The sequence below is a fragment of the Bufo gargarizans genome, chromosome 6 (assembly GCF_014858855.1).
Source record: "Bufo gargarizans isolate SCDJY-AF-19 chromosome 6, ASM1485885v1, whole genome shotgun sequence".
NCBI classification, from domain to species: Eukaryota; Metazoa; Chordata; class Amphibia; order Anura; family Bufonidae; genus Bufo; species Bufo gargarizans.
Window position 1 is genome coordinate 266,927,748 of NC_058085.1, and position 12,616 is coordinate 266,940,363.

The 12,616-nt window shown below is 48.5% G+C and overlaps 1 protein-coding gene across 4 annotated transcripts in view; it reads right to left on the minus strand.

Moving 5' to 3' along the window:
• ZNF512B (zinc finger protein 512B) overlaps nt 1–12,616 on the minus strand; it is a 57,759-nt gene that overhangs the window by 6,679 nt on the left and 38,464 nt on the right. For 3 of the 4 annotated variants that reach the window (XM_044296820.1, XM_044296818.1, XM_044296819.1), the window contains exons 13-14: nt 341–535; nt 25–126 (exon numbers count right to left, since the gene is read on the minus strand). In XM_044296820.1, the coding sequence (XP_044152755.1) occupies nt 25–126; nt 341–535 (297 nt within the window). The remainder of the gene's footprint in view (nt 1–24; nt 127–340; nt 536–12,616) is intronic. The other variant, XM_044296821.1, reaches the window with a different exon arrangement.

Here is a 12,616-nt window from a genome sequence, read left to right on the forward strand (position 1 = left end):
CTCCACAAACCCACGTCCACTCACATTATTGGGACAACAAATGAAGCCGTTCTCCTTCACAAGCGCTTTCCAGCGATCCAGGAGCTGGGGGTTAAAGGTCGGCAGGCCAGGGCGGAGGTAGTTCAACTGTCACATGACATGCATGTTAGACATCCTAACTAGATCTCAGACATAACTAGACGGCTGCAGGATATATTTCTACAGATGTGACATGACGGCAGGCAATGGTTGTAGACAGTGCACTTACCTTCCCATATTATACTTATGAGCAGGACTTCCATCTCTAAGCACTGTACCTGTAAACATTAGACACCCCAAATCCTCATAATCTGCCTCTCACCCTCCTGCTGTCAGGTACCAAATCCTCCTTCTTTCTCCTTCGGCTTTCTTCTCTCGCCAGCTCATCCTCTGCAATTTCCTGCAAATGGAAGACTGCGACTTGCGCTGAGTGCCTCCTCACCCTCCCACTTGGGGTCCGTTCAAAATCCTCTACCACCTCCGTCTGGTTTGACTCTGGCCCTGGTTGTTCAGAATCCTGGAAAGAGGGGAAGTCATTTTTTTCCAGCTTTGTAAATGATTTTGTGAATCACAAGCCATTGTCCCCTTCATCAATCCCACTGCTTACAAGCAGCTATAAATACGTGCCGCAGTCATGTCACCTGGTCACTCCAGTAGTTCCGTATGGTTCACATAGTTGTCATTAAACGACAGCAACAGTTTTCACAATCTGAACTGTTGCACCAACTAATGCATTGTCTATTATCAGCGGCACCAAATGGATTCCGTGTAATGTACATAATAAAGTCTATGTGAAGCAAACCGGACTACTGGAAAACTGCTTAATTCCTTTTTTCTGAAACGATATCTTGATGGGACAAAATCATCCCATTCAGAAAGCGTACCCACCCACAGCGTTGAAGTAATGCTGCCTGATTGCCTGTTTATTACACGTGGTCTAGTCACACATTACTGCACATTTTCCCCGAGTGGATGGGGTGCTCTGAGCCAATTACACGTCTCCCTCTGCTTTTCCCCTCTCCTCTTGTGCTTTTTGACAGTGAAAAGCTACAGCTGCATATCCCCTCTTCCAGTCTTCTATAAACTGTTTCACACCAGAGAAATTTTTTGGTAATGGGAGGTTTCTAAACATTTACAGAAAGTGGAAATATAGCCTGCTGAAAGTTGAGGAAGAAGCTGCTCAGTGAAGCATGTGTGGTTTGAGGGAGGTCAAGTGAGATTGTCATCGATCATCCCTTAACCTCTTGCGGACACTGGGCGTACCTGTACGCCCTGATGTCCGAGTCCTTAACTTAAGGACACAGGGCGTACAGGTACGCCATGTGCATTTCCGATCACCGCCGCGTGGAGGGCGGTGATCGGAACGGGGTGCCTGCTGAAATCATTCAGCAGGCACCCTGTGACAATGCCGAGGGGGGTACTGTTACACCCCCCCCCCACCCCGTATCGGTGATCGCTGCGGATTAACCCCTTCTATGCCGCGGTCTGCGCTGACAGCAACTTAGAAGTTGTTTGTGGTTAAGTGATCACATCGAGTCCCCGTGCTGCTTTGGTGGGGACTCGATGTGTCAGAAGGCAGCCCGATGCCTTGCACAGCATCGGGACCTGCCTTCTACGGGAGCAGAGGAGATCCACACTGTTAGTGTATTATACACTAACAGGCAATGCATTACAATACAGATGTATTGTAATGCATTGCAGAGGGGATCAGACCCCAAAAGTTGAAGTCCCAGAGTGGGACAGAAATGAAGTTTAAAAAAGTTAAAAAAATAAAATAAAAATAAAAAAATTTAAAAAAGTTTCAAGTTAAAAAAAGAAAAAATGCCCCTTTCCCCTAATTTTATAATAAAAAAAATAGGAATAAATAAAAAAAACACACATATTTGATATTGCCGCGTCCTTAACGGCCGGCTCTATAAATATATCACATGATCCACCCCGTCCGATAGACACCATCATTTTTTTTTCTTCATAAAAACAGTGTAAAAAAAGCAATTTTTGTCACCTTACATCACTAAAAGTGCAACACTAACCGATTAAAAAGGTGTATGCACCCCAAAATAGTACCAATCTAACCGTCACCTCATCCCGCAAAAATGAGCTACATAGGACAATCGGCCAAAAAATATGGCTCTCAGACTATTGAGACACTAAAACACGATTTTTTTTTGTTGTTTAAAAAATTATATTAGTGTAAATGAAAAAAAAAAAGACATTAGGTATTGCCACGTCCGTAAAAACCTTCTCTATAAAAATATCACATTACGTAACCCCTCAGGTGAACACCGTAAAAAATAAAACGGTGTCAAAAAAGCGATTTTGTTTGTCACCTTACATCACAAAAAGTGCAATACCAAGCGATCAAAAAGTCATATGCAGCCTAAAATAGTACCAATCAAACAGTCATGTCATACCGAAAAAAATGAGCCCCTACATAAGACAGTCGCCCAAAAAAAAAAAAAAAAAAAAAAATATGGCTTTCAGAATATGGAGACATTAAAAAATGTTTTTTTTTCAAAAATGCTTTATTATATAAAACTGAAACAAACAACAAAATAAAGTAGTCATATTTGGTATTGTCGTGTTCGTGACAACCTGCTCTATAAAAATAGTTCATGATCTAACCTGTCAGATGAACGTAGCAAATAACAAAAAATAAAAACAGTGCCAAAACAGTTTTTTTTTTTTTTTACCTTGCCTCAAAAAATATATAGAGCAACCAAAAATTATCTGTACCCTAAAATAGTACTAACAGAACTCCAACCTTATCCCATAGTTTCCAAAATGGGGTCACTTTTTGGAGTTTCTACTATAGGGGTGCATCAGGGGGTCTTCAAATGTGACATGGCAAGTTAAATTTATTCAAGTGAAATCTGCCCCCCAAAAACCATATGGTGTTTCTTTCCTTTTGTGCCCTACCGTGTGCCCATACAGCAGTTTACAACCACATATGGGGTGTTTCTGTATACTACAGAATCAGGGCAATAAATAGAGTTTAGTTTGGCTGTTAATCCTTGATTTGTTAGCGGAAAAAAATTATTGAAATGAAAAATCTGCCAAATAAGTGAAATTCAGAAATTTCATCTCCTTTTTCCATTAATTCTTGTGGAACACCTAAATGGTTAACAACGTTTGTAAAATCAGTTTTTAATACCTTGAGGGGTGTAGTTTCCAAAATGGGGTCATTTTTGAGTGGTTTCTATTATGTAAGCCCCACAAAGTGACTTCAGACCTAAACTGGTCTTTAAAAAGTGGGTTTTGGAAAATTTCAGAAAAATTTCAAGATTTGCTTCTAAACTTCTAAGCCTGTAACGTCCCCAAAAAAATAAAATGGCATTCCCAAAATGATCCAAACATGAAGTAGACATATGGGGAATGTAAATTAATAACTATTTTTGGATGTATTACTATGTATTATATAAGTAGAGAAACAAACTTGGAAATTTGCAAATTTTTAACATTTTTGGTAAATTTTGTATTTTTTTTTATAAATATAAAATATTATTTTTGACTCCATTTTGATTAAGAACTTCAAAGTTTGAAACATGTTAACCTGTGGTGGAGGGTGGGGAAGATTGAAGCATGTACTGTTATGCCGATCTACAATAAAGACGACCAATACTGACTGATGCTGGAGAATTTTCCTTTATTTCTCCATTTTACAAGTGTCATGAAGTACAATATGTGACGAAAAAACATTCTCAGAATGGCCTGGATAAGTAAAAGGTTTTTAAAGTTATTCACACAAAGTGACACTGGTCAGATTTGCAAAACCTTAAGGTGAAAATGAGCCTGGTCCTTAACCCCTTAAGGACACAGCCTTATTACACCTTAGGACCAGGCCATTTTTTGCAAATCTGAGCAGTGTCACTTTAAGTGGTGATAACTTTAAAACGCTTTGACTTATCCAGGCCATTCTGAGATTGTTTTTTCTTCACATATTGTACTTCATGACACTGGTAAAATGAAGTCAAAAAATTATTATTTTTTGCATAAAAAAAACCCCTAATTTACCAAAAATTGGGAAAAATTTGCAAATTTCAAAGTATCAGTTTCTCTACTTCTGTAATACATAGTAATACCCCTAAAAATTGTGATGACTTTACATTCCCCATATGTCTACTTCATGTTTGAATTATATTTTATTTTTGGGGGATGTTACAAGGCTTAGAAGTTTAGAAGCAAATCTTGAAATTTTTCAGAAATTTACAAAAACCCAATTTTTAGGGACCACTACAGCTCTGAAGTCACTTTGCGACTGATTTCACAAACTTCGTTAACCCTTTAGGTGTTGCACAAGAGTTATTGGCAAATGGGGATGAAATTTGAGAATTTCATTTTTTTTGCCTAATTTTCCATTTTAACCCATTTTTTTCACTAACAAAGCAAGGGTTAACAGCCAAACAAGACTATCTTTATTTCCCTGACTCTGCCGTTTACAGAAACACCCCATATGTGGCTGTAAACTACTGTACGGCCACACAGCGGGGCGTAGAGTGAAAGGTGCATCGTTTGGTTTTTGGAAGGTAGGTTTTGCTGGACTGTTTTTTTTTTTACACCATGTCCCATTTGAAGCATCCCTGATGCACCCCTAGAGTAGAAACTCCATAAAAGTGACCCCATTTAAGAAACTACGCCCCTCAAGGGATTCAAAACTGATTTTACAAAATTTGTTAACCCTTTAGGTGTTGCACAAGATTTAATGGAAAATAGAGATACAATTTCAAAATTTCACTTTTTGGGCAGATTTTCCATTTTAATATTTTTTTTCCAGTTACAAAGCAAGGGTTAACAGCCAAACAAAACTCATTATTTATGGTCCTGATTCTTTAGTTTACAGAAACACCCCATATGTGGTCGTAAACTGCTGTACGGGCACACGGCAGGGCGCAGAAGCAAAGGAATGCCATATGGTTTTTGGAAGGCAGATTTTGCTGGACTGGTTTATTTATACCATGTCCCATTTGAAGCCCCCCTGATGCACCCCTAGAGTAGAAACTCCAAAAAAGTGACCCCATTTTAGAAACTACGGGATAGGGTGGCAGTTTTGTTGGTACTAGTTTAGGGTACATATGATTTTTGGTTGCTCTATATTACACTTTTTGTGCGGCAAGGTAACAAGAAATAGCTTTTTCGGCACCGTTTTTTCCCCCTGTTATTTACAACATTCATCTGACAGGTTAGATCATGTAGTAAATTTTATAGAGCAGGTTGTCACGGACGCGGCGATACCTAATATGTATACAATTTTTTTTATTTATGTAAGTTTTACACAATTAATTCATTTTTAAAACAAAAAGGAGATTTTTGTATAACTTACCAGTTAAATCTCTTTCTCGCTCTTCCTTGGGGGACACAGACCTTGGGTATAGCTCAGCTCCCTAGGAGGCGTGACACTAAGTAAAACTGTTAAGCCCCTCCTCCATCAGCTATACCCTCAGCCTGGAGATAGAGGCTACCAGTTGCGTGTCCAAGTAGTGAAAGGATGATAACCAACAATGGAAACAACCAGCCAGCAACCCAACGGGGCGCCAGACCATAACCCCGTAACCAAACACAGAAGGGTGGGTGCTGTGTCCCCCAAGGAAGAGCGAGAAAGAGATTTAACTGGTAAGTTATACAAAAATCTCCTTTTCTCGCCCATTTTCCTTGGGGGACACAGACCTTGGGACGTTCAAGAGCAGTCCAAGAAGGGAGGGACCACAAACCCAAGGCGGACCACCACCGGAGCATCAGGAAACCGCTGCCTGCAAAACCAGGCGGCCCAAAGCAGCATCCGCTGATGCATGCGTATGCACTCTATAGAACCTTGTGAAAGTGTGCAGAGAGGACCAAGTGGCTGCTTTGCACAACTGTTCAGCCGAGGCCCGATGCCTCTGCGCCCAGGAAGCCCCGACTGCTCTGGTGGAATGAGCAGTGACGCTGAAAAGCGGAGCTCTACCCTTGGCTCGATAAGCCTCAGACACCGCCAGTTTAATGAAACGGGCAATAGCCACCTTGGAGACCGCCAAACCCTTGCGCGAACCCTCCGGAACCACAAACAGGGAGTCCGTGCGCCGAAAGGATCCGGTGACCTCCAGGTAAATCTTCAACGCCCTGACCACATCCAGACGGTGCAGTTCCCGTTCTCTGGGGTGGGAAGGAGAGGGACAGAGCGATGGAAGGACGATGTCCTCATTGATGTGAAAGGCGGAGACCACCTTTGGCAGGAAGGACGGGACAGGCCGAAGCACAACCTTATCCTGGTGGAAGATCAGGAAAGGTTCGGAGCAAGAAAGAGCCGCTAACTCCGACACCCGTCGGAGAGATGTGATGGCCACAAGAAAGATGACCTTGCAGGACAGAAGGCGAGGGGAGACCTCCCGTAAAGGCTCGAAGGGGGCTGATTGGAGCGCCGAGAGCACCACATTCAGGTCCCAGGATGGAACTGGAGGGCGGTACGGCGGTACAGAGTGAGCCACCCCTTGTAAGAAGGTCTTAATTGGCCCCAGAGGGGCCAGGGGACGCTGGAGAAGAATAGACAGCGCCGAAATCTGTCCCTTCAGAGAACTGAGACTCAGCCCCAGGTCCAGACCCGACTGGAGGAAGGACAGGATCGTGGGAAGAGAAAACCGGAGAGGTGGGATGCTCCGGGACTCACAGAACCCCAGATAGGACCTCCAAACCCGATAGTAGATCCTAGAGGACACGGGCTTACGAGCACGGATCATGGTGCGGACTACGTCCGCGGAGAAACCCCGTCGCGTTAAGACGGCGGTCTCAATAGCCACGCCGTCAAACGTAGCGAGCCTAAATGCTCGTGGAAGATCGGTCCCTGAGAGAGAAGGTCTTCCCTGGAGGGCAGTGGCCACGGTGCGTCTGCCAACAGCAACATTAGGTCGGCGTACCAAGACCGGCGGGGCCAATCCGGGGCGATCAGAATCGCGGGAACGCCCTCTGCCGCGATCCTCCGAAGAACCCGTGGCAGGAGGGGGAAAGGAGGAAAGACGTACAGAAGGGAGAATTCGCGCCACGGAAGGACGAGCGCGTCGGCGCCGTACGCCTTCGGGTCCCGTGCCCTGGCCAGGTATCGGGGGACCTTGTGGTTGAATTTGGAAGCCATGAGGTCCACGTCGGGGCGACCCCAGCGAAGACAAAGGGCTTCGAACACCTCTGGGTGCAGGGACCATTCTCCCGGGTCGATGGTGGACCGGCTCAGGAAATCCGCCGCCCAGTTGTCCACCCCCGGGATGTAAATCGCGGATAAGGCCGGCACGTGCGCCTCCGCCCAGAGGAGAATGAGGGCCACCTCTTGCATCGCAGCAGCGCTGCGAGTGCCTCCCTGATGGTTTATGTATGCCACAGCCGTGGCATTGTCCGATTGGATCCGAACAGGGTGGCCCCTCAGTAGATGGGTCCAGTGTCTGAGGGACAGAAGAATCGCCCTCAGTTCCAGAATATTGATTGGAAGTCTGGACTCCGATAGAGACCAAACGCCCTGGACGGACCGGGGAGGGAAAACCCCCCCCCACCCCCGTAAGCTGGCATCGGTGGTAATCACCAGCCAGTTCAGTGGGAGGAAGGACCTCCCCCGTAGAGGGATATGCAACCACCAGCTGAGGGAAGCCCGAGCCAGGGGAGGCAGAAGAAAGGTCCTGTCCAGACTCCTCGGTGATTTGTCCCAGGCCGACAGAATTGCCCTCTGAAAGGTGCGGGATCGGAATTGTGCGAACGGCACCGCTTCGAAACAGGCAACCATCTTCCCCAACAACCGCATGCTGGATCTGAGGGAAGGGCGGTGATGACGGAGGAGACTGCGAACAGACCCGCAAAGGGCCAGACGCTTGTCCGACGGGAGGCGGACCTCCGCCAACTCCGTATCCAGGAGCATCCCCAGGAAGATCAGCCGTCTGGAGGGGGTAAGGGAAGACTTGGGGTGGTTGATGATCCAACCGAACCGCGTCAGGGTCTCCAGAGTGAGTCCCACACTGCCGGATGCCTGAGAGAAGGAGGGTGCCTTGACCAAGATGTCGTCCAAGTAAGGGAGAAGAAAAACACTTCTTGAACGCAGAAGGGCCAAGACAGGGGCCAGGACCTTGGTGAATACTCGAGGAGCCGTCGCCAGACCAAAGGGAAGGGCGACGAATTGGAAGTGATCGTCCCCCACTGCGAAGCGCAGGAAGCGGTGATGACATGGAGCAACCGGAACGTGGAGATATGCATCTTGAACGTCGATTGAGGCCATGAAATCCCCTCTTTCCAGGGAGGCCACCGCGGACCTGAGAGACTCCATCCGGAATCTCTGCAGTCGGAGAAAACGGTTCAGGCGCTTTAGGTCCAAGATCGGTCGCACTGAGCCTTCCTTCTTGGGAACCACAAAGAGGTTCGAGTAGAACCCCCTGAACCTTTCCGTCGGAGGCACGGGGGCGACGACACCCTTGTCCGTTAGAGAGCGAATGGCCGTGAAGAAGGCGGCCGCTCGTACAGGATCCCGCGGAGGACGGGACCGGAAGAAACGGTCTGGCGGAATGGACGCAAATTCGATCTTGTATCCGCAAGATACAACCTCGAGCGCCCATGCGTCTGAGATGTGGGCCCGCCATACGTTCCTGAACAGTAGAAGGCGGCCCCCCACCCGGGTGGGTGGGGGCGCACCTTCAGGCAGAGGGCTGCTGGCCTGTGGGAGCCCGTGTGGGCTGGGGCTTGCGCCAGGTAGATTGCGTCCGAAAAAACGGCTTCTTGCGTCTATCCTGGGCTGGGCCAGAGGAAGAAGAACCGGTCGCGGGTCTAGACCCGGTGGGCTTGCGAAAGGACCGAAAACGGGACGAACCAGCGCGACCACGGGGGGCGCCCCTCGGCCTGGACTGGGGGAGGTGAGTACTCTTCCCACCCGTGGCCTCAGATATAAGTTCGTCCAGACGGGTTCCGAACAAGCGGGAACCCGTGAATGGTAGGCCAGCCAAAGAGCGTTTGGAAGCGGCGTCCGCCGCCCAAACCTTCAGCCAGAGTTCCCTCCTGACAGAAACTGCCAGGGCAGAGGAACGGGCAATGAGGGCACCCGCATCAAGAGAGGCCTCACAGACAAATTTTCCGGCCTGGACAATTAGTTGGGCTAAGGAACGGAGGTCCTGTAGAGGGACGTCCGACCCTAACTCCCGTTCCAGTTGCAAACCCCATTCAGAGACCGCTTTACCAGCCCAGGCGGAGGCAAAGACCGGTCTAAGGGCCGAACCAGAGGCAGTAAATATGGCCTTGGAGAGGGATTCCGTACGACGGTCCTCAGCAGACTGGAGGGAAGATCCGTCTTGTACAGGAATAGTAGTGCTTTTGGACAGGCGAGCCACGGGAGGATCAACCTTAGGCGGGGACGTCCACGTGGTCACAGAATCCGCTGGAAAGGGATAACAAATGTCCAGCTTTTTTGGGTGTAACAAAGCGGACGTTAGGCCGGGTCCAAGCCTTGGACACCACAGAAGAAAAATCAGCGTGGATGGGAAAGACCTTGGAGGCCTGTCTGGGGCGAAGAAAGGACACGCCGGCCTGTTCAGAGCTGGGGGGGTCATCGTGTATGTGAAAGGTATCACGGATGCTAGTGATAAGATGCCCCACCGCGGACGCCAATTTGGACGGAAGCTCTGAGTCCATGTCCACGTCCGAATCCGCCAGTTCTCCCTCAGAAGGCGTATCCCTTTGAGAGGATAGACTTGACTGAGCTCGCACGCATGGCGGAGAGAGCGAAGCATCTGGAGAAGATGTGCGCTCAACCCTTGAACGTTTCTGAATATGCCGGGTCCTGGAAGATTCGCTGGGAGGCAGGGAATCAGTGGGGGCGGCAGAAACGGTAGTCCCAGCGGGTGCGACAGGGATTGTGGCAGCCTGCGGGAGAGGCGGTCTATCCACGAGACGGCCCACTACGTGTGTAAGGCTTTCCACCGCCTGAGACAGAGACCTAGCCCAGTCAGGGGGTTCAGAGGCACCGGGGGGCGCAGCGGAAAGCGGGCCCTGCACCGGGGCCTGACATGCAAGGCAATGCGGCTCAGATTGCCCACGCGGAAAAAGTTCCTTGCAGGCGGTACAGGCATGGTACCAGGGTTTGGGGGCACCCGTGGGATCTGACATGTTGAAAAAGTGGTCGTACCCTGATACAGAGACCACAAGGGGTTGCAGCAGCTATGACCAGGAGGGTTAGGAGAGGGTTAACTATCCTACCAGTGTCAGAAGAACGTCAGGAGTGAAGTCCAGATCAACAGCTGCAGAAAGGCAGCAACAGCAGAGAGCGTGCGTCCCAGAAACGCAATCTATGCACCAGGAGTCTCCCACGTGGCTCAGCTTCCAGAACGGAGTGAGGAAGCGCGGCAAAAAACCTCAGCAGAGGCGCGGGAAGAAGCTCCGCCCCCTACACGTTTGAATGTCTCCTGTGAAGGAGAACGTAACTCCGCCCCCAATGATGCGCGCGCGCGCGAAAAAAAGAGCACGCCCCCTGCTGCCGTGACTCTCAGGTTTATGCAGGAGCGTGAGAAACGAAAACCTTTGTCCGTAGAACAAGGCCCGCAGGCCCAAGTGCGCGGCGATATGCAGGTGGGTGACCTCACCGAGCCTCCTCTGCCACAATGTCCCCCGCCGAGCCCGAACCGCCGATGTCGGGCCTAAGCCCCGCCCCCCGATCACGCACGGAGCGGCGGCGGCGGGGAGGGAGAAGGATGTCAGGAGAGTAATCCGGGCCCTATAAACAGCGTGGGGAATCAGCCATTGGGGAGCGGAAGCAGCCGCAGATGGGGAGATCTACAGAGCGCTCAAATGACGACCACGGGTGCCCCCCCAAACCCAGTGCAAATAGGGACAGGGTATGGGCTGGAAAAGCCATCTTACCTGTCTTCACCCTCAGTTCCTTCCAGCAGGGTCGCCCCTTCAGCTACTGGCACCGCAGTGGCAGGAAGCTGGGAGAGGGGCTTTGCGTGCGGGCGACCCCCTAGCTGGCGGGATGTAGGGGAGCCATTGCTGCCCAGATCCCCTATTGCTTCTGTGGGGGAGGCAGCAGTGCAGATAGTTGGCACTGGCGCAGCTCACCCCGGGAGAGCAGAGAGGCCCAATGCGTCTCTGGTATCCCTAGGAAAAAACAAAAATAAAATAACAAATTAGAGAAAAAATTACAACAAGGAGAAAACAGCCCTGCAGTAGCAGGGAGTGTCTTGCCTCCTTGGACACTAAGCTAAAACTGGTAGCCTCTATCTCCAGGCTGAGGGTATAGCTGATGGAGGAGGGGCTTAACAGTTTTACTTAGTGTCACGCCTCCTAGGGAGCTGAGCTATACCCAAGGTCTGTGTCCCCCAAGGAAAATGGGCGAGAAAAAAGTTTTAGTGTCTCCATAGTCTAAGAGCCATAGTTTTTTCAGTTTTTGGGCGATTATCTTAAGTAGGGTGTCATTTTTTGCGGGATGAGATGATGGTTTGATTGGCACTATTTTGGGGTGCATATGACTTTTTGATTGCGATTACACTTTTTGTGACGTAAGATGACAAAAAATGGCTTTTTTTACACCGTTTTTATTTTTATTTTTTTTACGGTGGTCATCTGAGGGGTTAGGTCATGTGATATTTTTATAGAGCCGGTCGATACGGATGCGGCGATACCTAATATGAATACTTTTTTTTATTTATGTAAGTTTTACACAATGATTTCATTTTTTAAACAAAAAAAAATCATGTTTTAGTGTTTCCATAGTCTAAGAGCCATAGTTTTTTCAGTTTTGGGGCGATTATCTTGGGTAGGGTATGATTTTTGCAGGATGAGATGACGGTTTGATTGTTACAATTTTGGCGTACATGCAACTTTTTTGATCACTTTTATTACCTTTTTTGGGAAGTAAGGTGGGCAAAATTTCAATTTTCTCATAGTTTTTATTTTTTTATTTTTATGGCGTTCACCGTGCGGGGAAAGTAACATGACCATTTTATAGATCAGGTCGTTACGGACACGGCGATACCTAATATGTGTAGTGTATTTTTTTTTTTTATTCAGTGATAAATGTGTTTTTTTTTATCCTAACTTTTTTCACTTTTTTTAACATTTTTTTGACCCAGACCCACTTGGTTCTTGAAGATCCAGTGGGTCTGATGTCTGTAAAATACAGTACAGAACACTATATAGGGTTCTGTACTGTATTTTACTTACACTGAACAGATCTATGCCTTTAGCATAGATCTGTTCAGCACCATGGACAGCAGGACGCCTGTTGCCATGGGAACCTTCCCCGTCTGCTCAGTTGTAGCCACAACTTCGCAGACGGGGGAAGGGTAAGGACGGGGCTCTCGGGGGGCTGTCTGGGGGCTCTCTCCATCTCCCATCGGGGGGCTGCAAAGGCACAGCAGCCCCCCGATGGGAGAGGGAGGGAGCTCCCTGAGCTGTTAACCTTTTCCATACAGCGGTCCGTACGGATCACCGATGTCAGCCGTTTATAGCAGGGTGCTAGCAATGTGCTGGCACGCTGGTATACCCACAGTACACCAACGATTATTCAATGGGAGGCGGGTGGGGGATCGCGATCCCGCCCGCCTCCCGCACCCCTCCCCCTGCACCTCCCACCCGGATAAAATCACTCAGGGGTGCGGGGGGGGGGGGG